The 26894-nt window shown below is 51.3% G+C and overlaps 1 protein-coding gene across 6 annotated transcripts in view; it reads left to right on the plus strand.

Moving 5' to 3' along the window:
- The window catches only part of FGD3 (FYVE, RhoGEF and PH domain containing 3), a 63999-nt gene extending 49772 nt beyond the window's left edge, over positions 1-14227 (plus strand). For 4 of the 6 annotated variants that reach the window (XM_061426214.1, XM_061426217.1, XM_061426213.1 and 1 more), the window contains 7 exons: positions 403-433; positions 1354-1461; positions 2827-2889; positions 10516-10638; positions 10953-11093; positions 12867-13013; positions 13285-14227. In XM_061426214.1, the coding sequence (XP_061282198.1) occupies positions 403-433; positions 1354-1461; positions 2827-2889; positions 10516-10638; positions 10953-11093; positions 12867-13013; positions 13285-13530 (859 nt within the window). In that variant the 3' untranslated portion in view covers positions 13531-14227. The remainder of the gene's footprint in view (positions 1-402; positions 434-1353; positions 1462-2826; positions 2890-10515; positions 10639-10952; positions 11094-12866; positions 13014-13284) is intronic. The other 2 variants (XM_061426215.1, XM_061426218.1) reach the window with 1 other exon arrangement.
- The last annotated feature ends 12667 nt before the right edge of the window (positions 14228-26894 follow it).

Consider the following 26894-nt stretch of genomic DNA (forward strand, 5'->3'; position numbering starts at 1 on the left):
GGCCTCATTGTCCCACAGCCTGTGGGGCCACTCTTCCAAGCCTTGAATTGTACTTCCAGGCAGTGAGCAGCTCAGGCGTTTGCTGCAGAGCTGAGAGGAGTCAATGGTTTATAGTATCTAAGACAAAATTAGGTATCTAAGACAAAATTAGGGCTTCCCTGGTGGCTCAGCTGGTAAAGCATCTGCCTACAATGTGGGAGACCCGGGTTCGATCCCTGGATCAGGAAGCTCCCCTGGAGAAGGAAATGGCAACCCACTCCAGTATTCTTGCCTGGAAAATCCCATGGATGGAGGAGCCTGGTAGGCTACAGCCTATGGGGTTGCAAAGAGTTCGACAAGACTGAGTGACTTCACTTTCACTTTCAAGACAAAATTAATAAAATACTGTTTTGGCTTTTATAGGACGGAAGAGGAGAAGAAAGAATGGATTCAGGTAAAGCTCCTAAAGTTTTAAAGTCACCAAATGACCAAAGTCTTGAGCAGCATAGTCATTTCATTCTGGAGCAAGGGATGGGATGGCCCTGTGGCCCTTCAGGTGTTGCCCATCCATCTATCCACCTTGAAGTGGTGGATTGACCAAGCTTCTAAGTACCTTAAGAATCCAAAGTTTGAATCCATTCTCTTATTTGGGGCTCCTCTTCAGTAAACAAATAAATGTAAAGGCCTGGAAGTGGGAATGCAGGGAGGTGACTTCACCCTGGGGAGAATCCCTACTGGCTGGAAGTTTGAAGGCGGGTCCTTGTCACCTTTCTCTCCATGGCTGGCAGGAGCGATGCATTGTGTGGAAAGAGCAGTTTGACTTCCAGGATGGAGTCTGCACTTCCAGTGACAGGCCAGGCAGCATCATGGGGCAGCCAGAACAGGCTCAGCTCAGAGCTGGCCATGGCGGGGATATCGGTCAGGAGGGCCAAGGCAGTGTGAAGACCAAGGCAGTGAGCAGGGTGGGCAGACCACCACCAGGCCAAATGCTAACCATTAGTGAAGTGTGGTTCACAAAATTCATAGAAGAGAAATCTGAGTGAGAGGAGAAAAAGGAAATTCAAACAGATACTAGATGGTAATGCAGTTGCAGGAAATGAAAACACGGCCTCAAATCAATATAAAAGGTTCCCAGAGAGTGTCTGCTTTGGGCTTGGAGCACTGCATGTGGGGTGGCATTGGGATCCATGGGAACTGGCGTGGGGACCTTGTCAGTCACTGGTCACATCCCTGAGCCTTGTTTCCTCACCTTATGGGGGGGCTATTGCCGAAATGTGAAGCTGTTGGTCAGGGGGAAAGGCAATGACCATAGGACCCTGTCCTGACCTTCCTGAAATGCTTTCTGAGGGCCCTTGTTCTCTGTGGTTGTTTCAGGTCATTCAAGCCACCATTGAGAAGCACAAGCAGAACAGCCAGACTTTCAAGGCCTTCAGTGGCTCCTTCAGCCAGGATGAGAATTCCCCCCTCACCCCAGAACCCCCTGTGAGAGCCAGTACCTGTTGGGTGACCTAGGCCCTTTCCGCAAGGACTGGTATCTGGGAGGGAAGTTGGTCCCCACACTCTCCTTGTGCCCACCTTTACTGAGCATCCATGTGGAGACCCCTGCTCCCTGCAGATGTGGTCGGCGCTCAGAATGGAGGGAGGGAAAGACAGGGCTGGATGAAGCTGCTACGTGATCTGCTGTCCTCTCACGTGCACTAGGGGCTGTGATCATATCAGCAGGGGTGGCTTCCTCCCAATGGGGAGTCGCCCCCAGGCCTGGGGAGAGCAGGGAAGCAGGATCCCCACCCACGGCCAGATAGGTGGCCCTAGGCCCTGGCCATCCCCTCTGTGTTCAGTTCAGTTCAGTTGCTCAGTCATGTCTGACTCTTGGAGATCCCATGAATCGCAGCATGGCAGGCCTCCCTGTCCATCACCAACTCCCGGAGTTCACTCAAACTCATGTCCATCGAGTTGGTGATGCCATCTCATCTTCTGTCGTCCCCATCTCCTCCTGCCCCCAATCCCTCCCAGCATCAGAGTCTTTTCCAATGAGTCAACTCTTTGCATGAGGTGGCCAAAGTACTGGAGTTTCAGCTTTAGCATCAGTCCTTCCAAAGAAATCCCAGGGCTGATCTCCTTCAGAATAGACTGATTGGATCTCCTTGCAGTCCAAGGGACTCTCTGTGTGGGCACAACCAAACGTGACTTCATGGTGAGAGGCCTCAGAGACATCCCTGATGCCCAGCCCAGACTGGCTCAACAGCTCAGTGTCCCAGACACCAGGCCTGGTTGGTCCTCCCTGTGGCCCACAGGCCACCTCGTTATCCACTTAATATTTGCATCAAATCTCCATTTTGTCTGCTTTCTGGACTATTTTGGAAGAAAACTTTGTGTCATCTCCAGGCAGGAAAAGCTCTGTCTCCTAGCTTGAACAGAGGTGACCTGAAAACAGAATCCCCCTGCCCCACCCCATACCTGCTATTAAAGTCGATGCAGAGGCAGAGCCTGACCATAGAAGGCAGGGCACTGAGCTCTCCATGAATGCCAGAGGAAGGAGCTAGAACCCAGGGCCACCTCACGTGGTGTGATGTAGCCAGCTAGGCCCAACGGACCTTGAGAAGCTTCATACCTGCCCACCTTCCCCCACCCCCAGCTGAGAAATGATAACTCTCCTGGGATGCCTTCAGTCCTCAGCCAGGCCAGGGAGGGGCTGATTGTCAGAATTATAGCAAATGCTAGGCCCCAACTGTCTTTCTCCTGACCCTGTGATCAGACAGAAGAAATGGTGGTGTTCCAACATTACACTGGATGTCAGCATGTGGCCATGGAACCTCTGCTCATGCCAGCTGTCTCTGTCCCTTCCAGATGATGAGCCCCAGCTCCGAGGTGCCTGCAGTGCCAGCCAACAGTGGAGGGGGAGTTTCAGGGGTGAGTGACCCCCTCAGCTGTTGGCATGGGTGGGAGGTAGAAGTTGGGGTCAGATCAGGGTGACCTGAGGGTGAGTCCTTAGGGGTAAGCCTTCCCCCTACTCCATGAGACCTGCGTCCTTACAGTGATGGCCTCTGGGGCCTGTCGGGAGAGGGCTGGAGTAAGCCTGCTGGGACCCAAATGTCCATTTTTTGGGGTGGGTGGAGGTTACACAGCTAAGATCTTCTGAAGACTTGTGCTCTTTACCATGAATAGAATAGCCCTGGATCAATGTGCATCAAGGTGGTGCCTGGCCCTCAGGATGCTCAGTCAGTGTGGGCAAAGATGGTGTGTCCAGGGACGGCCTGTGTCCTGTCCCCACTCTGAGAGGGCCAGGCCATGGGACTATGCCTGAGCCCCGCCCACTCTGATGGTTGGGAGATTAAGTAGGAGGGCAAATGTGCTTGCCTTGCATGCAGGGAGTATGCAGTACAGGGGAGCGTCGTTATTAACCACGGGGCCTAATCGTCATGAAGTCTGATGACAGTTATAACCCTAGACTCCCAGGGAGGTGCTGTGCCCCGCATCCTGAGAGGGGATTCTCCTGGGCACCCCTGCTTTGCCCTTGTGTGTGCACGCTCAGTCATGTCCAACTCTTTGTGACCCTATGGACTGTAGCCCTCCAGGCTCCTCTGTCCATAGGATTTTCCAGGCAAGAATACTGGAGGGGGGGCCGTTTCCTTCTCCAGGGGATCTTCCCAACCCAGGGATCGAACTAGCATCTCCAGGCAGATTCTTTACCACGAGCCCCACCTGGCCCTGTTCCTCAGTTTTCCAGGCTCGAAAGAACGAGTGGGGGCCTGAGGCCCAGCCTGACACCCAACAGGGTATTTGCTCCTAGAAAGGAACATCTCCTGTGGGTGGGTCAGTACTGTCCCCACCTTCTCTCCTCCATGCCTGCCTCTCCTTCCCTCCCCCATTTCTCTTTCTCACACCCTTATGAGGACCATTCCCTTCGGGGCAGGTGCACCCCAGTCGGACAGCAAAGTCTGCCTGAATTTAGCACCAGCTTCTAGAGCTCCTTCTTTTCTGGCTACAAGTGCCACCCTGCTGGTCATTACCACCATCCTGGGTTGGTGGTTGTGAAGGACAACTCATTTTAGGAAGCGGAAATGGGCTTGACAGGTGAGGAGACCTAGCCTTCGACTCCAGACATTGTGGTGTGACTGGACTTTCCTGGGACAGCAGCAGAGGGAGGGACAGCTGCCTAGCTTGTTATGGGGAGTAAGTGTTCCTGTCCTGACTTAGATTTTTAGTAAGAAAACTAATCTCCTCCTCCCACAACATCCATGCATTGATAGCACTGAGCCCCTGCTGAGGCCCCAGAACAGATGCACCAGTGTCCCCCCAGCTCTGTTACAAGAGCAGAGGCTTTGCGAGGTCACACATGACCCCTGACCTGACATGTCTTGGATTGCAGGCACTGGGAAACCCTTGAGAAGTTCTTGGGCTCTGAGGGAAAGATACAGCTTTTCTAGAGCATGGTGGGGTTCAGGGACCAATTGAGAGGAAGGAGCCCCCTTATTTGAGTGATACTTCTGCCACACAGTATGCTGGGGGGTCAGAAGCAGCCTGCGCTAATTTGTTTGAACTCAAAGTCAGGAAATCTAAAAGCCGCGTGGTCAGTAGGGGAGAGATGGTCTTATCATAGCCCTTCAAACTCCCTGAGAGGCTTCCCACATCGTGACCCTGTCTCGCATTGCCTTCTTTCCAGCCCACCCTCCCCGACCACGCCCTGGTCCCCCTCACTTAGCCATGTCCCAGTGCCTGTGTACCTGCTGCCCCCTCTGTGCAGAATGCCTCATCTGTGAGGCCTTCACAGCTGACCCCAGGATCACTGACAAGTGTTTCCCTCATGAAGCAGCCCATTATAAGCTTTATGAATCACAAAACTGTACACGTAAGGCTTGCACTGTGCTACTGGGCTCCTTTCGGGAACGTCTAGGAATGTCATGAAAAGAATCCGCACGTTCAGGCTTCCTCTGTGTAACTGACCAGAGAGAAATGACAGATGGGGCCTCTGCAGTTTTCCAGTTGGCCCCTGGGTCCCTTGGCCAGGGGTCTCTGACAGCCTGATGCTGGCCCTTTGCATAAAGCACTGCCTCTCCCTGCCTCCACGGGGGAGCTGAGCTGGGCCCCATGCAGGGCCCTCTGCTATCTGACCCTCGGCCTGGGGTGGGCTACAAGGCATCAAGAGCCATGAGCAACCCCCATTCTTTGTTGGGTGAGTCCATAGCAGGCCTCAGCCCTGGGATGCAAGGAGAAGTGGAATGGCTGCAGGCTGCATGGTTAGGGAGGAGGCACCGAGGAGGATCCAGTGCCAAGGCAGGGAGAGAGAAGCAGGAGGTGTGGCTGGCACACAGGGCAGGCAGTGCCCACTGGAGAATCTTCTAGCTGGAAGGACCTGAAAGCCACATGTTTAATGTTTTAACCTGTGACTGGGTCCTGACATGAGGCCTTGGGCAATTCCTCACCCTCCACCCCTACCTTCTCCTGGATACGAGGAAGAGAGAGAGAAACTATGTCAGATGTCTGTTGGCCACTTGGGTGCCCCTCCAGTTGGTCGCCCAACTCCTTTTATAGGTGAAAAGGTAACTGAGAGCCCCTGACGGTCAGGGCCTCAGCCCAGCCCAGGGGTCTGTCCAGGCCAGTCTGCAGCCTGCGGGGCAGTGACAGCGACACTGTCAGTGGATGAGCAGGCCGCCCCTCTTTCTCCCACCTGGGGCTCAGTCTTCTCAGGGCTCTGCAGCGTCTCTGACTCGCAGATGCTTGAGATCACAGTTCAAGTTCAGGCCTCCTTGTCCCAGTCCCTTTACCCACCCCAAGCCAGGCCAGGGCCCTACAATAGACAGACATCTGTTAGCAACAGACTCGTAGCTCTGGCCCCGGCACATGTGGCCTGGCCATGGTTCTTCTCATTTGTGTCTCTGGTGAGCACAGATTTTAGTGGACCCAGGGCAACTCAGTGAAGCTCCCGCTGTATAAGGCGAGTCCAAGACGTACTCAGTGGATATTTGTGGAAAGTACCCAAAAGTGGGTTTTAATTCTGACACTAGAAAGAGTGATCTTTGCTACAACATGCCAGATGTAAGCTTTTGGAGAGGAAATGTAACTTCACTCTTGGTGTGCTGGTTTGATTTCCTGGTGTTGTCCTCAGACACACAATTTCCACAAGCCGTCTTTCCTAAGAGAAGCTAAACCAGGAAGTTTTGCAAGGGGGCCTTGCAGAAGCCAAAGACTTCCCTGTTCTGTAAAAGTTACATCTCTCTTCTCAGAAGCACAGAAATGTCAGAGTCCCTGACCCACCGTGACCACACATGGACCCCTCCACGATGCCGAGGAAGGCCCCACCCCTGCCACCATCTCCTCAGCATGCACAAATTTAGTACAACCCACCCTCCAGGGCCCTGGGACAGAGCTGCCCACAAGAGGAAGAGGGGCTGGGCCTCGCTGGGCAGGGCCTGAGACGTAGGCCAATGTCCACACCCTTCAGGACGGATGATAACTGTGTGGCTCTGTCTTCTGGGGCTGGTTGTCAGGACCACTGTTTGGGACCCACTTCTTAACCTGAATTTTCCTCCTGCTTCCCTGCTTTGTAAGTGAATCTGCTGAAGAGAAAATGCTTCGTGAAACAGGCTTTGGCACATACCTCCTCCCAGGCCCACGCTTGTGTGTTTGGAGCACTGCAGGTGGAGTCACTTGGCTGTTAGTGGAGAAAGCCACGGTTCCACACCTCCCCGGTTAGACTTGGCCCAGCCTTTCCAATGTCTCCACACCCAGAGAGAAAATCTAAGCCTCTCCCTTTTGTTGGCCTATTCTGTATCCTCATCCAAACAGGAAGTATGGTTGGCCAAGACCTGTCCCCAGCAACGCAGGTGGGCTCACCCCAGCCACCTGGTCACCAGCTTTCGGTGGGGTAGTGCATCAGTGGTGGGCCACAGTGGCTTATAGTCCTCAGCATGCAGGGAGCTGGTACCTAGCCTGAACTCTATCTGAGCACTGAGCTGCTGCCTGACAAAGGAAGCCAGGAGGGTTGCTCTGCTGAGCCCCAGCCCCAAGATGCCCTGCTCTGGGAACTGCCCTCTGTCCCTTTGGCCAGGGCAGGGTCCCTGCTGTCCTGGTGACCTTCACAGGTCAAGCTCATGGCCACACACCTCTGGCCCCTACAGCCTCTCCTCCACCTTGTGGGCCAGCCCTGCCCCTCCAGCCCCCTGCCTACCCCCTGGCCTCAGGGATACCCCAGAAGCCCCTTTGGTCCCCTGGTGTTCTCTGCAATTGTGCAGCGCTGTTTTCAGGGTCTGGAGAGCTGAGGTTCTGTGGCACACGTCAGGGCTTGAAGGCAAGCCAGTGGATCCAGCCACCCTACCTCTGATCACGCCCATCCCACATGCCCTTGGTGTCCTCACCTGGAAAATGGGAATGACAGGGTCACCTTGAAGGTTGGTGGAGGGCTGGGGCTGCTGCAGCTGCTGCAGACCCGTGGATGGCCCCTCCCTTCCCTCCTCTTGTCTGAGCCCTAGCAGTTCTGGAGATGGTCTCCAAAGAAGGAACCCTGAGTGGGGCAGACAAATGTGTCTCAGGGCTACAGTGTGGCTGGTGGCCCGTGTCGGATGGCAGGGTGGCCTTGGGTGAGATGTGTGGCTGTGGGGAGCATCAGCGTTGCTTGTTGGGTCTGTGCCCCCCGTTCTCCACCCACAGAGCTCTGAGGTCCTGAGCTGCATGGAATAAACAGAGGGGGACATCTTAAGCCCAGTGTCCATGGGGCCAGGGGTCATGAGATGGAGGAGAAGGTGGCGGGGGGAGGGGGGCGGTCTTGGGCGGAATAAGTGTTCCTGTCACCCTCAGAGGCACCAGCTGTCTCACGGCTCCTAGTACCAGGTGGCTGGAGCTGGCCTCACAGTGGTGGGGCCCACAGCGGGGACTATGAGCAGAGGCAGCAGAGCTGGGGAGCATAGGCCTGTGTTCAGGCTGCTTAACAAAGCACCACAGACACTTATTCGCTCACAGTTCTGAAGGCTGCAAATCCAGGATCAAGGTGTTGGCCCGGCTGGTTTCTCCGGAGGCCTGTTGACTTAAAGAAAAACATACAACTTAAGAGTTGAATTTAAGTTTTATTCACGGTCTTACTGAAGACTGTAGCCCAGCAGACAGCTCTGAGAAACTGATTCTAAGAGAGGAGGGGAGGAGCCAGGATATGAATGGATTTATTTTGGCTAGGACATACATGTAGACAGACATCTATCTTAGTAAAAGATGACTGCTAATCATAAAGAACACACATCTCAAGTGAACACTTTTGGTGTTTTTCTGTACATGGGAAGATACAAGAATCTGAGGTCTTTGAAATTCTTTCTGAGATGTGCATCTATCTCGGGGCCTGTTTCTCCAACACACAGAATGTCTCCTCTTGCTTTTTCATTCTGGCCACACTGTCATGACTGCAGAGGTTGTGCCTGAACCTTATATAACTGGATGATGAGTAACACTCTTTGGTCTTTTCTTGTTTACAGCATCTCTCTTTGGCATATAGATAGCCATCTTCTCCCTGTGTCTTCACGTAGTCTTGCCTCTGAGCGTGTCCATGTCCTAATCTCCTCTTATAAGGACACCAGTTATGTTGGATTAAGGCCCACCCAAGTGACCTCATTTTACTTTAATCACCTCTTTCAAGGCCCTCTCTCCAATTACAGTCACGTTCCAAGGTGCTGGGGGTTAGAACTGCAAACTATGACTTTTGGGGGACACAATTCAGCACAAGCCCCTCCTTTCTGTCTCCTCACCCCTGACCAGTGCATCTCTTTCTCCTTAAGTTTGCAGAGTTTATATTAAACATATTTCTAGTTTATTTTGTTCAGATTTTTATTATAGAAGTTTTGGACACACCGAAGTAGAAATAACGGACAGCGAGCCCCGCCTCATCTGTCTGGAGCAACTTCAGCTTTGTGCTTTGTCCCTTACTCCACTTTACAGATGAGGAACCAGGCTTGGAGAGGAAAAGTGACTCATGCAGGGTCTCACGGCTGATGAGGGGCAGGGCAGGGGCCTGGGAGTTATCCCCTAACTTGCACTATTGCTAATCAGATGGAGAAACCTAATCAGACAACACTTCTGAGCCCCCATCCCAGCCTCAGTGCATGGGCAGTGCCCACTCCCACCCTCACTCCTGCCTGCCTCCCACTCACCTCCCAAGCCGTTGCATCAGATGGGGCTGGGGTCCTAGACACAGTTGATGTCACTATGGCCAGGGTGTAGGTGGCCAGAGCAGACCACACCAGCTCTCAAACTTCTGTTCATAGCGCAGAGGGGACACAGTCCTCGATGGGAGTGTGAGATGGGGGGTGGGGGTTTGGGAGTGCTGGTCAGTGAGTGACTGATTTGCTTTCTATATGTTTTTTGGTTTTCTTCTCCTTTCACAAGCCGTTCTGGTGAACAATTGAGACAATCCAGATAAGAGAGTCAGATAAGAGTAACTCTACCCCAAACAGCCAATAGGATCATCAGGGTGTGCTTCCTTCCAGTCTTTTTTTCATGCATGTACCCTTTTCGGTATAAACATCATATGCTACTGTCTGTTATTTTGCTATTTGCTTGTTTCCCTTAGCTATAGAACTCAACACCTTTAATTTTCCGATACGTCGCCTTGACATCTACCTCCCATGCATGATTTATGCACCTGTTCCTTTATTTTAAACTGCATCAGATTTTTTAAAAATTTGTAAATGTATGCTTACCATAAAAGGAATGAATACTTTTAAGAAAAAAGTACAGTGGTAGAAGAAAATGAAAACCTCTCTCCCATTGCTGCCTGCCACTCCCAATTCCTCTTGGCTCCAAGGACTTTGATGTGGTTCTTATAAATCTTTTTGAGAAACCTTACACAAAACAGCTTGTTTATACGTTAAAGAAAGCAAAACAAAAGTAAAAGAATTTTGTAGTGTGTTCTTGTGACTTGTCTCAAAGGTCTTTTAACCTCTCTGAACACACACCACATTATGTTTCATGACTTCCTGTTGTTTCTCTTCTCTTGCTGAAAAGACTCATCAGTGCCCTCCTTTGTGGGAAATTCAGGCAGCATCAGAGGAGACAGACAGGGGAGTCCAGCCCCCTGACCCTACTCCTTCACCCCAGGAGAGCACTCTCACACGTGTTGGGTGGGCAACTGCAGGCACCACGCTCTGGGGCCCAGTGCAGGATAAGAGTGTGGAAGCAAGGGCCACCTGGCCGGATGCTGGGTGCAGACACCCGGTCCTCGGCGTCTGGACTTTGCTGCAGAGCAGCCACCATTTCCCCTGGTGTGGGTTCCGGTTGTTATCTCTGCAGACACGGCAGGGTTACGTCACTGACCTTTGTGGAGGGCCAGGTCATTCTAAGCATAGAATTCCTGATCCCCTTGGAATTTCACTCTGTGTGATAGCAGGGCAGCTTCTGGGGAGCGGGGCTGAACAGGGGGCCACGGCCAACGTGGCTCCTGCTCAATTCCCTTCTGCACGTCCAGCTTTCTTGCCCCGCATGTGCGTTGCCTGTGTGTCACACGGCTGCCACTCCACACGTGCTGGGAAGCTGACTGCAGCGGTTTGCCTCCAACAGTCTGAGCCCAGGAGAGGGTCCTCTAAGACCAGACGTGACAAGGAGAAGCAGGGCTGCAGCAGCTGTGGTGAGACCTTCAACTCCATCACCAAAAGGAAACACCACTGCAAGCTGTGTGGGGCGGTAAGTCCAGATGGGAGGAGGCCAACTGTTGGGACTTCCATGTGCTTTATTCCTCCTCCCAATCTTCTTTCCATGCACACAGACCCCCTGGATTCTGGACCCTCCGAGCAAGAAGGCAGGGCCTGGAGGCCCAAAGGGGTCCAGCCTCGGGGTCTCTGCCTGCTGGACAAGGCTCCTGATCCCCCTGGCTCATGGGCAAGCCCTTCCCCTCCACATGATGTCACATCTCTCTTGGTCACTGTGGCCCTTCCAGCCTCCTTCTGGACAGTCTTCTGTCCCTGGGTGGTAGGGTCACAGGTGCCCTTGTCTTGCAGGTCATCTGTGGGAAGTGCTCTGAATTCAAGGCTGAGAACGGCAGGCAGAGCCGTGTCTGCAAAGAGTGTTTCCTGACCCAGCCAGTGGCCCACTTGAACCTCAGCCTTGAGGAGCCCCTGGAGCCCAAGCAGAGCACAGAGGTAGGTGGGCTGGGTCTGGTGAGCCTTCCAGACACAAGGCCCCAGAAGCCTTGATAGATGGTGCTCCCAGAGCTGTTGGCTTTCCTGGGACCAGGACTGATGAGGCTCAGTTGGATCTGTAGGCCACTGCAGGCAGCTAGCAACTGAATGCCAAATATCTCCTGTGTGCATGTTGGGCTTCATAGGATCTAGTCATGGTTGAGAGCTTGGGAATCATTTGCACCCTGGAGTTAGATGGTGCTTTAGTCAGCTCAGGCTGAATAATAAATACCACAGGCTGGGCAGCTTAAACAACAGAAACTTATTTCATCATAGTCCTTAAGGCTGGAATTCTGAAATCAAGGGATCAGCAAGCTGGTTTCAATTGAGGTCTCTCTCCTTGGTTTGTCGATGGGCTTAATCTCCCTTTGTCTTCACATGGTGCTCTCTCTATGGATATCCTAATCTCTACTTATGAGGAAACTGATCATATTGGATTGGAGCCCATACATATAACCTCATTTTAACTTAATTGCCTCCTTAGAGGCCTCATCTCCAAACACAGTCTCACTGTGTGTGTGTGTGTGTGGCGGGGGGGTGGGGGGTGGGGGGGTGCGGGGCTGGCACTTAGGGCTTCAACATATGGGTTTAAGGGCAGACAGTTCAGCCCACAGCAGATGGGAACACATTTCATCTTCACTCATGGTCACCCTCATTGAAGGCCTGGAGGCCCTGCTGAAGTGAGATGTTGCTCCCACCTTGACCAAGCCATCAGGGCGGTGGGGGCAGTGAGGACACCTGCCTCCTTCTCACCTCCTGTTCTCTGGAGATGGTTGCTGCCCTCCAGGCCTTCCTTGAAGGGCACTGTCCCTATTTGATGAGGTAACAGGAAAGCTGGAAAAAAAGAGAATATGGCTTTCCAAAAAAGTGCATTTTTGCATTCTCTCCACATAACATAGTCCATGATTCTCAAGGCCAGCTGCACATTGGGATATTCTGGGAAGCTATTTATAATGTTTATAACATTTCCCTTCCCAAAGGCTCTAGGGAAGGTTATCCAGGTGGGTCAGGACTCTGATTAGAGCCCCAGTTAGAGTCTCTGTATGTCTTAGAGGTTAAGTGCATCGGTGTATTAGAACTGAGTGTAGTATTATCTTGACAGAGGAGAGAGGGGTCCCTTGCACAGCTCCCTTGGCCTTCTCATCCATGCATTTTAAATGCTGTATCTGGGAGACCCGTGTCCCAGGTCCAAGCAGGAACCAGTTTTATCAGGTGTGTCTGAGGGATTTTCTGATGACCTAGGGGTTGTGTCCATGACTGCTCTAAACACATCAGAAGAGAGAGAAGGGCGTGTGTGATGTATGATGTATATGTGAATGAATGTGTGTGTGTGGTGTGTGAGGTGTGTGTGGGTGTTGGGGGGTGGTATGGGTGTGTGTGTGTGTGTGCATGTGTGTGGTATGTGTGTGGTGTTATGTGTGAGGGGTGTTTACCTATGTGTGTGTGTGTACAGATAAATCACAAAAGCCACCACATTCTGGTTTCCTGCAGTTCCAGTGTTTCCTACTGCCTTTATTTCTGTCTTTGACCTTTCTTGTGGTCTCACTCCCTAGAGGGTCCAGCCCAACCCCAGTGGCCTTGCAGTGACCCTGGGCAAAGTCAGTTAGGCCTAGGCCTTTGTCCAGTCTGTCTTCCCCTCCTGCCTCTCTCCCCCCAGAGCCTTGGCCCTGATGCTTCCCCAGGAGAGTAGCTCTTACAAGTGAGACTCACCTGACTTGTCCTCTGCGTTCCCAGAAGCCAGTCGCTGCGGAGCCCCCACCCAGCCTGCTCTGCGGCCCCCTGCAGGTGTCAGATGGCGGCACAGCATGGAGCAAGGCGTGGGCTGCCATCTCTGAGTCAGACTCCCTGGAGTTGGTGCTGCACCTCCACGAAGGCAGCCAGGTGTGTGCTCTGTCCACTGGGCCACGTTGGGGGTGGGGGTTCACCCTGCTCCGGCAACCAGAACCTCAGGCCCGTGGCCTCAGGCCTGTGCCCATATAGGCCTGGGCCATGCTGCCTGGGACCAGCTTCACTTGGAGGGTGGCTCACGTGACCCTAGGGCCTGTTTCCCCGACTGTCCAGAATCACCCTTCTGCTACCCACTCGTGGGAGGTAGTATTTAGTGATGCCAGGACTCCAGAGGCTAGGGTGCTGACGCTTCTCTACTTTTCAGCAGGATGGGCAGCTGCTCCATGCCATCCCCCTCTCCGGCTGCAGGGTGAGTGTGCTGGACCCTGCAGAGAGACTGGATGCCAGGCACGTGTGGCAGCTGCAGCAGGCCCAGCAGTCCTTGTACCTGAGCGCCCCGTCTGCCGAGCTGCAGCAGCAGTGGCTGGAGGCTCTCAGCTCAGCAGCCCATAGGCATTCATCCCAGGCCAGCCTGGGGGCCCAGCAGCCCCAGGCCCCAGCTGCCCCATGAGCTGAGTCTCTGCCATGTCTCCTAACTGTACAGCCACCACAGCAGGGCCTATGCTCTTCTGAGAGGTGATGTCAAGGCTCCACATGGGCATGAAGAGATCCTGGACCTCTGAGGGGCCGACAGGCCACACAGCACTTGGCTCTGGAGGGTTCCTCCATGTCAGAGAGGAGAAAAATGAGGCCCAGAGAAGGGCAGCCAACTGCTTAGGTCATCCAGCATGTCTCAAAGAGCTGGGCTTCTGCCTGCAGGCCCAGTCGTGTGGCCCAGAGTTGGGCGTAGGGTGACTGTCAAGTCTGTCTGAGTGGGCCATGAGCAGTCACCTGTGCCTGAAGACAGGAGCTCATGGGCGGTGCCCAGGGACACCTAGTGGATGTCTGCAGTCATGCCATCCCTCCCAGTGATTGCCCACCATCCACACCATCTACATGCATGCGAGCTGAACCAGACCTGGCCCCTGGACTCCACCTCTCTTCCCTTTCCTCTCCCGGCGACTGGGCACAGCATTGTGCTGCCTTGTAGTTTGACACTCCATTTGGAGTTGCCCAAGGGGGCGAGTGGTATGTTCCTAAATAACCATGCTGCAAAACTACAGGGGGACCACACAGGCATTGTGTGGGGCCTCAAGATTTGTGCCTGCCTCCCCTGGCGGGTGGCGGACAGTGCTTATCTGCATAAATAAGTAAATACTGGCAGCCAACAGGTGGACATAGCCTTGGGGCAGGGTCTCTGCACAGTGGGCCTGCTGGTGGTTGGATGGAAAATGAGGGTAACGGGGCACAGCCAGTAATCGGGGCCTGGACCCCCATACAGGCCTGCAGGGTGCAAGTCACACCCCTGTGGGTGCCCCAGGATGCAGCGGCATCAGATGGCGAGGCCTCAGACAAGGTGCCATGCCTGGACAACTGCTGTGTCCCTGCGCATGCTAGTGGGGTAGATAGGACTGTTTGCCCCTGTAGCAAGTAGAGCCAGACTTAGCTACAGGATCGTGGGGTGCTGGGCACTCACAAAGTCAACAGGAAGGTCTATTTGGACCAGAGCCCTGAGGGCCTTGGGAGAGAGCTGAGGGACTTAGGGAGTGATGACTGAGGGGTATCCAGTCCCTTGGGACCCCCATCTCTCCAACATCCACAAGATACCCTGCAGGGATGTCTGTCACTGCTCAGGTGTGGGCAGACTTGCAGGGCACCTACCTGGAGGCTGAGAGGGCCATTGTGAGAGCCAGAAATGGATGACTGGTCGTGGGTGAGGTGGGGGTTGGGCTCTGTGAGGAATAACAGGGCCCAGGTGAGGTGAGTAGAGTCCAAGTGAGGTGGTGGGGCATAGGTAAGGTAGGCAGGGTCGGTGAGGTACAGGCGAGGTAGGAGAGAGCACAGGTGGAGACACAGGTGAGGCGGGCAGGGCACTGGTGAGCTTATGCACGAGTCAGCGCCATGCCCTGTGTGCCCACCCTGCGATGCCTGGATGTTGCAGAGGCTGTATACCTGGGCCTCAGTCCTGCATCTGTGACAGCCCACCCACCCTGCAGTGGGTGTTCTGACGCTACTTGATACCAGCAACCTGCCCACTGGGAAGGGGAGGCCAGGCCCTTCCAACTGTGCTCTTATTCAAGGAAACACAGCAAAGTCCTACCCAGGGAGCCAAGGTAGGTGTCAGAGGCAGTGAAGGGATCAGCCAGCCCCTCCCCACTGGTCCTGCCCCTTCTCCCTCGGAGCTCTGCTCTCTCTGCCTCATGCGCTGACTGAGGGGGCCTAGTGGGGCTCCTTCTCAGGGTCAACTCTGTAACACTCCCATCTTACCTGAATCCCAGGATGTTCCCACTTGACAGCTGAGGAAACTGAGTCACAGAAAGGACACCTCCAAGAGTCCCACAGCTCCAGACCAAGTGCACAGCCAGAATTGACCAACTGGACATGGTGCCACTCTGCCAGTCTGAGGGGTCAAGACTGGGCCCCCTATTCAGGGTCCTCACCCAGGGCTGCCACTGTGGGTTCTGCCATTATGACCAGTTCCCCAGTGAGCTCTTGGGCACCAGGGCAGGCCTGAGCCCTATCCTCTCTGACCCAACAGCTTGGGGGGCCTGGCATACAGGTGTCCACGGTAATTTCATGAGGGTCCTGTCTCACTCAGCACATGGGAAGGCTGGTGAGGTGGCCATTCTGTCCCTAGCAGCTCGGAGTCCGCCAGGACATTACGTTCCATCACAGTCCATCGGAGAGTGTCCTGGGGCCAACTGCAAGGGTGAAAGCAGGAGGCATTCCATCGGCTGTGGCTGCAGCAGGACTGGGAAAAATGTCCTCACTGTCCAGTTTGGACAGCTGGGCCCTGAGGATCCAGAGGAAAGGAAATTCCTATTTGGAGTGGCTATTCCCGTTGAGACACTGAGAAGAAAGCGTGCAGCCATGGAAGAGAGAAGCAGGGTGTGTGTGGGGGGGTGGGTGGTGGGGGTGGGGGGGGTGGCAGGAGGTACCCAGAAGCCTCACTCCTGACCAGGACATGCTGGGGGAGGGGTTACAGAGAGGGTGCCTAAGTTGAGGGCAGGGCCACCAAGACCTGGAGGAGCCAGTGAGGAGAAGGAGGATCTGGAGGAGCACAGTGAGGAGAAGGAGCCTGGGGGAGACAAGGCCTGGTCATGGGGTCTCCACAGGGTCTTTTTTGGTGATGCTCCAGGAGGCGAGAGCCATGGGGCAGGCTTGGGGGTCTTAATAGATCCAGTTGGCTGCAATAGGGATGGCCAGGGCAGAGACAGAGATAGGGCCAGGTATCTCAACACAAACCCCCATGAGGGGCACACCAGTAGTCATGGTGATATAGGGGCACTTCTGCCAACTGTGCCCACACAGGCATGGACCTATGTGGCCAGAGCTTCCAGCTTTTCAGGAGATGAAAGAAACTTGAATGTTCTTATAATACATCCCGATAAATGTTAACTATTGTAGAGTTTGAAGTCATGGGGTGGGTGACCAGTGGATGGCTCCAGGGATCCCTTCGGCTAGGGGCATCTGGCCTGCCCTGAGCCCTCTGGATGCCCCAGTAAGGACTGTGAAAAGCAGGCTGCCTGCCTGGAGTCTCCACACCATATGTCTGGGTGACTTTGAGACTGGGCTTCTTCCCACGCACACATTGCCAACATCTGTCCACCCTCATCTTGTCCCCATAATCCAGGGCCTGCCCACACCACACTGCCCACCCACAGAGCGGGGAGGTGGATGCACACTGGCTTTTAGCTTCTCCACTGTCCTTCTTTTCAGTCATCTCCTCCTCCCCAAGTCCAGCTCCCAACCCTGCAGGACAGGAGACCATCCCCTGTCCTAAAGAATGCCAGTCAGGGCAGGAGGTACCCAGTCTGAGGTACCCAGCTGCCACAGGAGTCAAAGGCCTGAGCTAAGAGTCTTCTGTGCCTCCAGGGGCTGCTGCCTGCAGTGTGAGGAAAACATGTCCCCACTAAGGCCACGGGGGATGTTGGCTGTGTCCCTCATAGTCGTGGGAAGAGGAAGGAGCCACCATACTCAAAGGCCTGCTGCAGCCAGGCACCCAGCCTAGCCATTTGCTGAAAAGAATTATAACTCGGGTAGTGTCTTAGTAGTAATGAAACAAAGACCCAGAGAGGGAAATATACTTGCCCAAGGTCACACAGTGCATCAGGGACCCAGCTGGGTCACTCTTTCACTCCCTGTCCATTTCTTCATCACTGACGGCATGCCTGTGTGCTGGGCACTAGGGTGCCAGCCACTCGGATTTCTGGGACTCAGGAGTTGAATAATGCCCTGTAGCCTCTGACCCTGCCACATTTCCAGCCTCATTTTCTCCTGCCCTCCCTTGCTCCCCTGCTGCTTCATCCTGACCTCAGATTACCAGGCTCGTCACTGGGTCTTTAGAACATACTAGTCTCCCTCCCATCTCAGGAAATTTGCACATGCTGTTCATCTGCCTGGGGGTTCTTCCTTCATGACTTTGCAAGAGTCTGCTCCATGAACCTCAGCAGAGCCCTTGCCCTAATCTCTCTACTTTTTGTTTGGGTATTTGCCTCCTTGTTTAATCTCTGTCTCCTCATCTAGGACAGAAGCTCCGAGGGCAGAATGAAGCACCTATGATAGCACCTGGCAGAGAATAAGTGCTCAGTTAATATCTGCCAACAGCATTAGTGAAAGTTCAGGGATTTTGCTCTTGCCATGCAGCCCCAGAGCACTTTGGGTCTGGAATCCTCTTTTAACAGACCTTCTCTAGTGGCTCAGATGGTAAAACATCTGTCTAAAATGCAGGAGACCCGGGTTTGATCCCTGGGTCAGGAAGATCCCCTGGAGAAGGAAATGGCAACCCACTCCAGTATTCTTGCCTGGAAAATCCCATGGATGGATGAGCCTGGTAGGTTACAGTCTATGGGGTAGCAAAGATCCAGACACGACTGAGCGACTTCACTTCACTCACTTTAACAGATCAGGAAACAGAGCCAATGGCTGCCTGGGGTGATAAAGGCCCAGTGGCTCTCCTGCCCTCTCTGAGTCCCTAGGTATCCGGGACATAGCCAGGTTCTCCTCGGACATCTGGTCCCATTGCAGAGAATAGCACATGAGACCCAGACAGCTGCCACGCCCCCAGAAAATCAGCAGAGGGGCATTGGGACCCAAATGGGTCTGACTTACACCTGTGCCCATCCCTCAGTGCCCTCCCAGGGGACAGAAGACCCCTGTACACATGGGGGTGGTAGGATCAGCCCCTGAAGCCCCAGCTGACACTCCCAGGCCTTGGGGGGCTCTAATCCTCATCCCCTAGACGCTCACAGCGCCTTCCCGCCTCTTGAGGTCTGACAGGGCCCTGGAATCCAAGCCCTTCTGAGCAGCTGGTCCAGGTGCTGGGCATCCAGGAAGGAGGGCGGGCTCACCCCTCAGGACCCACTGCAACGTGTCTGTAGACAAGATCTCTCTGAACCACCCTTCTGGGAGCCCAGCTGGCAACTGAGAGTGGCTGTTCTGTGGATCCCCATCGCCCATTCCTACTAGTCACCTCCCCCTCCTGGTGGGGTTCCCAGGGGGCCGTGGATGGTCCCAGAGGACTTCAGGTGGTCACAGGGGCTTCAAGTGGTCCTGAGGGGCTCCAGGTGTTTCTGAGGGCCCAAGATGGGTCTCTAGTTTGTCTCGGGGGACCCCAGGTGGTCCTCAGGGCCTCCAAATGGTCCCTGTGAGGCTCCAGGTCTCCCCAGGGAGCTCAGGTATTCCTAAGTACTCCAAGTGATCCGAGGAGCTCCAGGCGGTCCCAAGGCAGCCAGTTGTGACAGGGGGCCTGGCTGCTCCCTAGTCACATACCCTCCTACATCCACCCTGCCCCCCAATTATAAGAGAGAAAACGGAGGGCCAGAGAGGTGGGCAGGACTAGGGCAAGCCACGGGGAGCAGCCAGGAACCCACCCCAGCAGGATGGCAAGTACCAGGTGGTGCCAAGGAGAAGAGCTGGTGGCTCAGGTGGGCCATCTCGCCCCAAGACCCTAGAAAAGGAAGGTGTGCAGGAGAAGGCCTCCATCGGGGCCCCTATACCACAGGCTCACTGGCCAGCTCTCCGCTCCCTCTGCCGGGGTTGGTCCAAGATGGCCGTGTGACCCAAGACAGTCCCCCTTTGAGGGTGGAGGGGGACCATCCTGGAACGAGATGGGAGGGCCTCCCAGGGAGCCCAGACTAGGATAGGAGAAAAGAAGGGAAGAAAACCATCTCTGACTTCGCCTGAAGCAGCAGCAGCGAGCAAATAAAGTTCATCTGGAGCCTTATTTCTTCTATGGCCCTGCCCCACCCCACAGCACCCACAGACAGGGACCAGCCTGCATCCTCCAAAATGTCCTGCCTTGACCCTATATTCCCAAAAGAATCCAGGCTGGCAGTATCCCTGAGAGGGACAAAACCCTCCCCTTTCCTGCCAGGGCCAGGCCTGCCCCTGGGGGGCCTGGCCATCAGCACTCCAGTTCTGCCTGCTGAAACTGTGCATGCCACATCTCATGAATCTATCTGCATCTTGGAGGGCCACTTCCCTGTGCTCTATCCAGACTCAGAGAGCAAATTATAGCCCCCCAGAATATCTGACCCCAAGGGGCACTGGAAAACTGACACCAGAGCAGCCCATCTCCAAAGAAAAATACTGGAGTAATTCCCAAAGCATCCCCACTTCCCAGAGGCAGGGCGTGGCCATTCTCTGTGTGTGGTCCTAAGCCCAGAGCCCTCCAGCATGCCCTCCTTCCTCCCAAAACCTCAGAGGAAGGGGACATTATCTTCACTCCATTCGCAGAGGGGGACACTGCAGCTCAGCACTGAGAGTCATGTCCTAAGTAGGTTCCCAGTAGCTCACAGAGGAGGGGGGCATGTCTTAGGTGGGTCCCCACTGGCTCCCAGCAGGGGGCCTATGTCTTATGTAACTTTCTCTCAGTAGCAGATCCTGCTACACAGATAGAATGCAAGGACTTTATTTGGGAGGCAACCCAGGAAGAATAGTAGGGGAATGGAGAATGAGGCAGAAAAGGGAAGAAAGCCAACACAAGTTGGCTTCCTGAGTTGAATAGTATCCCTCATCCCAAATCCACGTTCACCTGAAACCTCAGAATGTGATTTTACCTGAAAGTATATTTTTCACAGATGGAGTTAGTTAAAATGAGGATCGAGTGGGCCCTAAACCCAGTGACTGGTGTCCTTATAAGAAGAGGACAGGACACACAAGGAAGGCCTTGTGATGACGGAGGCAGAGACTGGCATGTCGCAACTATGAGCCAAGGAACAGCAAAGTTCACCCGGAGTGACCAGCAGCTCACTCTGGTGTGTGTGGCATAGAAGGATCCTTTCCTAGAGCTTCCAGAGTGTACACAGCCCTGACAATATCTTGATTTCAGACTACTGGCCTCCATAACTTTGAAAGGATAAATTTCTGTTGTTTTAAGCCACTAAATTTGTACAACAGCTCTAGCAAACTGATACAGATTTTGTACCAGGAAGGGGGATGCTGCTATAACAGATGTCTAAAAATGCAGCTGCGGAACTGGGTAATGTGTAGATGCTGGAAAAGTTTTGAGGCACATGATAGAAAATGCCTAGATTTCCTTGAAGACATTGTTGGTAGAGATACGGACAAAGGTGATTCTGGTGAGACCGAGGTCAGAAAGAAGTCAGGACTCTTGGGCATATACCTGAAGAAAACCATAATTCGAAAAGATACACACACCTCAGTGTTTATTGCAGCACTGTTTACAATAGCAAAGACGTGGAAGCAATCTAAATGTCCATTGACAGATAAATGGATAAAGTAGGCATGATAGCAGCAACATGGATAGGCCTAGAGATATCACACACTAAGTGAAATAAGCCAGACAGAAAAAGACAAACATCATGATGTTGCTTATATGTGGAATCAAAAAACAAACAAACAAAAAAGATACAAATGAACCCATATACAAAACAGAAATAAATGCACAGACATAGAAAACAAATTTATGGTTACCAAAGGGGAAAGTGGGAGAGAGGAATACATTAGGAGTTTGGGATTAACATATACACACTGTATATAAAACAGATAACTGACAAGGACCTACTGTATAGAACAGAGAGCTATACTATATATATGTATGTATGTATAACTGAACCACTTTTCTGTACTGGTGTATGACATTGTAAATTTTTACTTCAATTAAAAAAAAGAAAAACCTCCAAAAAGGAAAAGAAAAGAAAGAAGTAAGGAGAATGTAGAGAAAGTTTCTATTGTCTCAGAGAATACATATATGATCATGAACATATTTTTGACATAAGTATGAACATGAGAGGTTCTTCCAGTGAGATCTCAGATGGAAGTGAAGAACCAGTTATTGGAAAAGCCATAAAGTAGCAGAAACTTGGCTGAATTATGTTCTAATATTGAGTGGAAAGTAGAAATTGTAAGGAATGAACTTGACTATTTAGCTGAGGAAATTTCCAAGTAAAATGTGGATGATATGGCCTGGTTTCTCCTTGCTGTTTATAGTAAAAGCTGAGAGGAAAGAAAGAAATTGGGGAAAGGAACTGATAAGCAAAAGGAATCAGTACTTGATGATTTGGGAAGTCCTCAGACAGTAATCTGCCTGCAATATGAGAGACCTAGTTTGATCCCTAGGTCGAGAAGATCCCTTGGGGAAGGAAATGGCTACCCACTCCAGTATTCTTGCCTGGAGAATCCCATGGACAGAGGAGCCTCGCGGGCTACAGCCCATGAGGTTGCAGAAAGTCAGACACAACTGAGCGACTTTCACTTCAGTTCACTTCAGTTTGTTAAATTTAGGAAATTTACTGTTCAGAAAGTGTGGTCTAAAGAGAGCACCAAAGGTGTGGGAGAGCCTACTGCTGAAGAGATTAGGCACATGACTTGCAGGCCTACTCCACCATCTCAGGGGAATGAAGGAACAGAGATGGGGTTATTCAGGAAAGATCTGTGGAGCCTCTTATCTGATGGTGTGGCTCCCTGTGAATTACCGAGAAGACCGACAAGGTTTTTGAGACTGTTACATCAGTTACATCTGCCAGTCTAGATTGAGAGGCCCAGGGATGGAATGAAGTGAAGAAAGAACGGCTTGGAGGGCAGAGCCATGAAGGCAGAAGCAGAGAAAAGAGAAGGTGGGGCTACAGCTGCTGCCAAAGCCACAGAAAGCAGGGCCACCATCACGCACCCAGAGCATCAAGCCACAAAGGGTTATTTACAGGCCTTGAAATCTACTGGAACTGGCACTGCTGGGCTTCTGACTTGCACTGGACCAGTGGCTCCTTTGCACCTTCCTTTTTCTCCCTCTAGGACTGATTTACGACTTTGGGAGATGTTGGGATGGGGTGCGTGTATTTTGTACGTGGGGAACCAAAGTGACTTTTGAGGGGGTCAGAAGGCAGATGATTATGTGTTAAATAGTGTCCTCCACTAAAATTCATGTCCACTTGGAATATCAGAATGTGACATTGTTTGGAAGTAAAGTCTTTGCAGATGTAACTAGTTAAGATGAGGTGTTGGGGTCCAACCCCGGTGGATCCAGGGAATTCGAAGCGGGGATGGCGTCGGTGAGGATCAGGAAACAATTGCTTAATTAAACGTTAATTAAGGATATAAAGAGTGGTTAAATAAGGATAGCTCAGTGAGGAAATTCAGTGGAGAAAAGAGGCTGAATAATTCAGCCAGAAGGTGAGAGAAAGAACGACATGGGGAGACCAAGACTGGGTGAACAAGTCCTGCACTTTATTTTCCAAAGTAGTTTTTATACCTTAAGTTATGCATAGAGGATGATGGGGGAAGGGGTAGAGTCATGCAGTAAGCCAGGCTTTCTTCCTGCAGACTTATCATATGCAAAAGCTTTGGTGATTTGCATCATCTTCTGGCCAAGAGGCCTGTTAACATTTTAAGACCCTTTCTTCAGAAAACTTATTTTTCTCTAAAGGTGATTAGTCAGGCGCCACCCTCCAAAAGCATTAGATAAAGTTGCATTCCTACAGAGCAAAGGTGTGGTGGGCTATAACAAGAAAAAGAATTAACTCAAGGGTCCAAGGTTACAAACATTAAAGCTACTACTTACACCAATTATATTAATCAATACACTGCCAGGGACACAGCAGGTAAGGGATACGGAGACTTAGCAGCAAACATTGGCCCAACAAGTGAAAAACCCTTCACCAATACAATTTCTAATCAATCTTTTAACTGCTCAAAGGAATCTGTATTTAGACAGTTTAGAACATCTCATGCCTCTCACAGTTGGGAGGCTCTGAACAATCACATGTGGCCGGAAAAACCTATTCAGGCAGGCTAGAGGACTTCCAAAGGAGTTTGTAAGTTGAAACACTATCACACCCAGGAACTTTATTAACTGGAGCTGTAAGTTAACTCTTTTTTCAGAGAGAGGTAGTGGGGGACAGCCCCCCATGAAGTCAGAGGTGTAGGTGAGAGCACAAAGCAGAAAGTAGGCAGACTCTGGTTTTGGGGGTAGATGCTCGAGAATTTCCGGAGGGACTCCTGAGGCTCCATCTCACCTTTGCGTATGCCGAGCCTCCTTCCTCATGACCTTTGCCATGGGTGGAGCTCCTCATGCTGGCTCCCGGCATCGAGGTCCATCCAGTCACTGGTGTCCTTATAAAAAGAGGGAGAGAACACACAGACACGTGATGGTGGGGGCAGACTGCAGTGGTGCACCTACAGGCCAAGGCACACCAAGGATTCATCTGTTGTTTTAAGCTTCCTGATTTGTGGTACTTCCTTGTAGTAGCCCCAGGACACTGATACACAGAGTCTATTAGCAGGCAACTGAGGTCTGGAGTTAGAGTTAGACAAGGCTGTGGTCCTAGTGTGATTAGATTCACTAGTTTTCTGTGAGTATAGTTTCAGTGTGTCTGCCCTCTGATGCCCTCTTGCAACACCTACCGTCTTACTTACCATGGGGTTATCTCTTCACGGCTGCTCCAGCAAAGTGCAGCCAATGCTCCTTATCTTGGATGAGGGGGTCTTTGCAGCCAAAGATGGAGAAGCTCTATCAGTCAGTCGCTCAGTCGTGTCCAAAGCTCTATACAGTAAACAAAAACAAGACCAGGAGCTGACTGTGGCTGAGATCATGAACTCCTTATTGCCAAATTCAGACTTAAATGGAAGAAAGTAGGGAAAACCACTAGACCATTCAGGTATGACCTAAATCAAATCCCTTATGATTATACAGTGGAAGTGAGAAGTAGATTTAAGGGACTAGATCTGATAGAGTGCCCGATGAACTATGGATGGAGGTTCGTGATATTGTACAGGAGACAGGGATCAAGACCATCCCCATGGAAAAGAAATGAAAAAAAGCTAAATGACTGTCTGGGGAGGTCTTACAAATAGCTGTGAAAAGAAGAGAAGCGAAAAGCAAAGGAGAAAAGGAAAGATATAAGCATCTGAATGCAGAGTTCCAAAGAAAAGCAAGAAGAGATAAGAAAGCCTTCCTCAGCGATCAAAGCAAAGAAATAGAGGAAAACAACAGAATAGGAAAGACTGGAGATCCCAACCAGTAATGCTGAAGAAGCTGAAGTTGAACGGTTCTATGAAGACCTACAAGACCTTTCAGAACTAACACCCAAAAAAGAAGTCCTTTTCATTATACGGGACTGGAATGCAAAAGTAGGAAGTCAACAAACACCTGGAGTAATAAGCAAATTTGGCCTTAGAATACGGAATGAAGCAGGGAAAAGACTAATACAGTTTTGCCAAGAAAATGCACTGATCATAACAAACACCCTCTTCCAACAACACAAGAGAAGACTCTACACATGGACATCACCAGATGGTCAACACCAAAATCAGATTGATTATATTCTTTGCAGCCAAAGATGGAGAAGCTCTATACAGTCAGCAAAAACAAGACCAGGAGCCGACTGTGGCTCAGATCATGAACTCCTTATTGCCAAATTCAGACTTAAATTGAAGAAAGTAGGGAAAACCACTAGACCATTCAGGTATGACCTAAATCAAATCCCTTATGATTATACAGTGGAAGTGAGAAATAGATTTAAGGGACTAGATCTGATAGAGTGCCTGATGAACTATGGAATGAGGTTCGTGACATTGTACAGGAGACAGGGATCAAGACCATCCCCATGGAAAAGAAATGCAAAAAAGCAAAATGGCTGTCTGGGGAGGCCTTACAAATAGCTGTGAAAAGAAGAGAAGCGAAAAGCAAAGGAGAAAAGGAAAGATATAAGCATCTGAATGCAGAGTTCCAAAGAAAAGCAAGAAGAGATAAGAAAGCCTTCCTCAGCGATCAATGCAAAGAAATAGAGGAAGACAACAGAATGGGAAAGACTAGAGATCTCTTCAAGAAAATTAGAGATACCAAAGGAACATTTCATGCAAAGATAGGCACAATAAAGGACAGAAATGGTATGGACCTAACAGAAGCAGAAGATATTAAGAACAGATGGCAAGAATACAAGAAATGTACAAAAAAGATCTGCATGACCCAGATAATCATGATGGTGTGATCACTGACCTAGAGCCAGACATTCTGGAATGTGAAGTCAAGTGGGCCTTAGAAAGCATCACTACGAACAAAGCTAGTGGAGGTGATGGAATTCCAGTTGAGCTATTTCAAATCCTGAAAGATGATGCTGTGAAAGTGCTGCACTCAATATGCCAGCAAATTTGGAAAACTCAGCAGTGGCCACAGGACTGGAAAAGGTCAGTTTTCATTCCAATCCCAAAGAAAGGCAATGCCAAAGAATGCTCAAACTACCGCACAATTGCACTCATTTCACACACTAGTAAAGTAATGCTCAAAATTCTCCAAGCCAGGCTTCAGCAATATGTGAACCGTGAACTTCCTGATGTTCAAGCTGGTTTTAGAAAAGGCAGAGGAACCAGAGATCAAATTGCCAATATCCTCTGGATCATGGGAAAAGCAAGAGAGTTCCAGAAAAACATCTATTTCTGCTTTATTGACTATGCCAAAGCCTTGGACTGTGTGGATCACAATAAACTGTGGGAAATTCTGAAAGAGATGGGAATACCAGACCACCTGACCTGCCTCTTGAGAAATTTGTATGCAGGTCAGGAAGCAACAGTTAGAACTGGACATGGAACAACAGACTGGTTCCAAATACAAAAAGGAGTACGTCAAGGCTGTATATTGTCACCCTGCTTATTTAAATTATATGCAGAGTACATCATGAGAAACTTTGGCCTGGAAGAAGCACAAGGTGGAATCAAGATTGCTGGGAGAAATCTCAGTAACCTCAGATATGCAGATGACACCACCGTTATGGCAGGAAGTGAAGAGGAACTAAAAAGCTTCTTGATGAAGGTGAAAGAAGAGAGTGAAAAAGTTGGCTTAAAACTCAGCATTCAGAAAACGAAGATATGGCATCTGGTCCCATCACTTCATGGGAAATAAAAGGGGAAACAGTGGAAACAGTGTCAGACTTTATTTTGGGGGGCTCCAAAATCACTGCAGATGGTGATTGCAGCCATGAAATTAAAAGACACTTACTCCTTAGAAGAAAAGTTGTGACCAACCTAGACAGCATATTAAAAAGCAGAGACATTACTTTGCCAACAAAGGTCCGTCTAGTCAAGGCTATGGTTTTTCCTGTGGTCATGTATGGATGTGAGAGTTGGACTGTGAAGAAGGCTGAGCGCGAAAGAATTGATGCTTTTGCACTGTGGTGTTGGAGAAGACTCTTGAGAGTCCCTTGGACTGCAAGGAGATCCAACCAGTCCATTCTGAAGGAGATCAGTCCTGGGATTTCTTTGGAAGGAATGATGCTAAAGCTGAAACTCCAGTACTTTGGCCACCTCATGCGAAGAGTTGACTCATTGGAAAAGACTCTGATGCTGGGAGGGATTGGGGGCAGGAGGAGAAGGGGACGACAG

This window comes from Bos javanicus, chromosome 8 (genome assembly GCF_032452875.1).
Source record: "Bos javanicus breed banteng chromosome 8, ARS-OSU_banteng_1.0, whole genome shotgun sequence".
In the NCBI taxonomy this organism is placed as follows: Eukaryota; Metazoa; Chordata; class Mammalia; order Artiodactyla; family Bovidae; genus Bos; species Bos javanicus.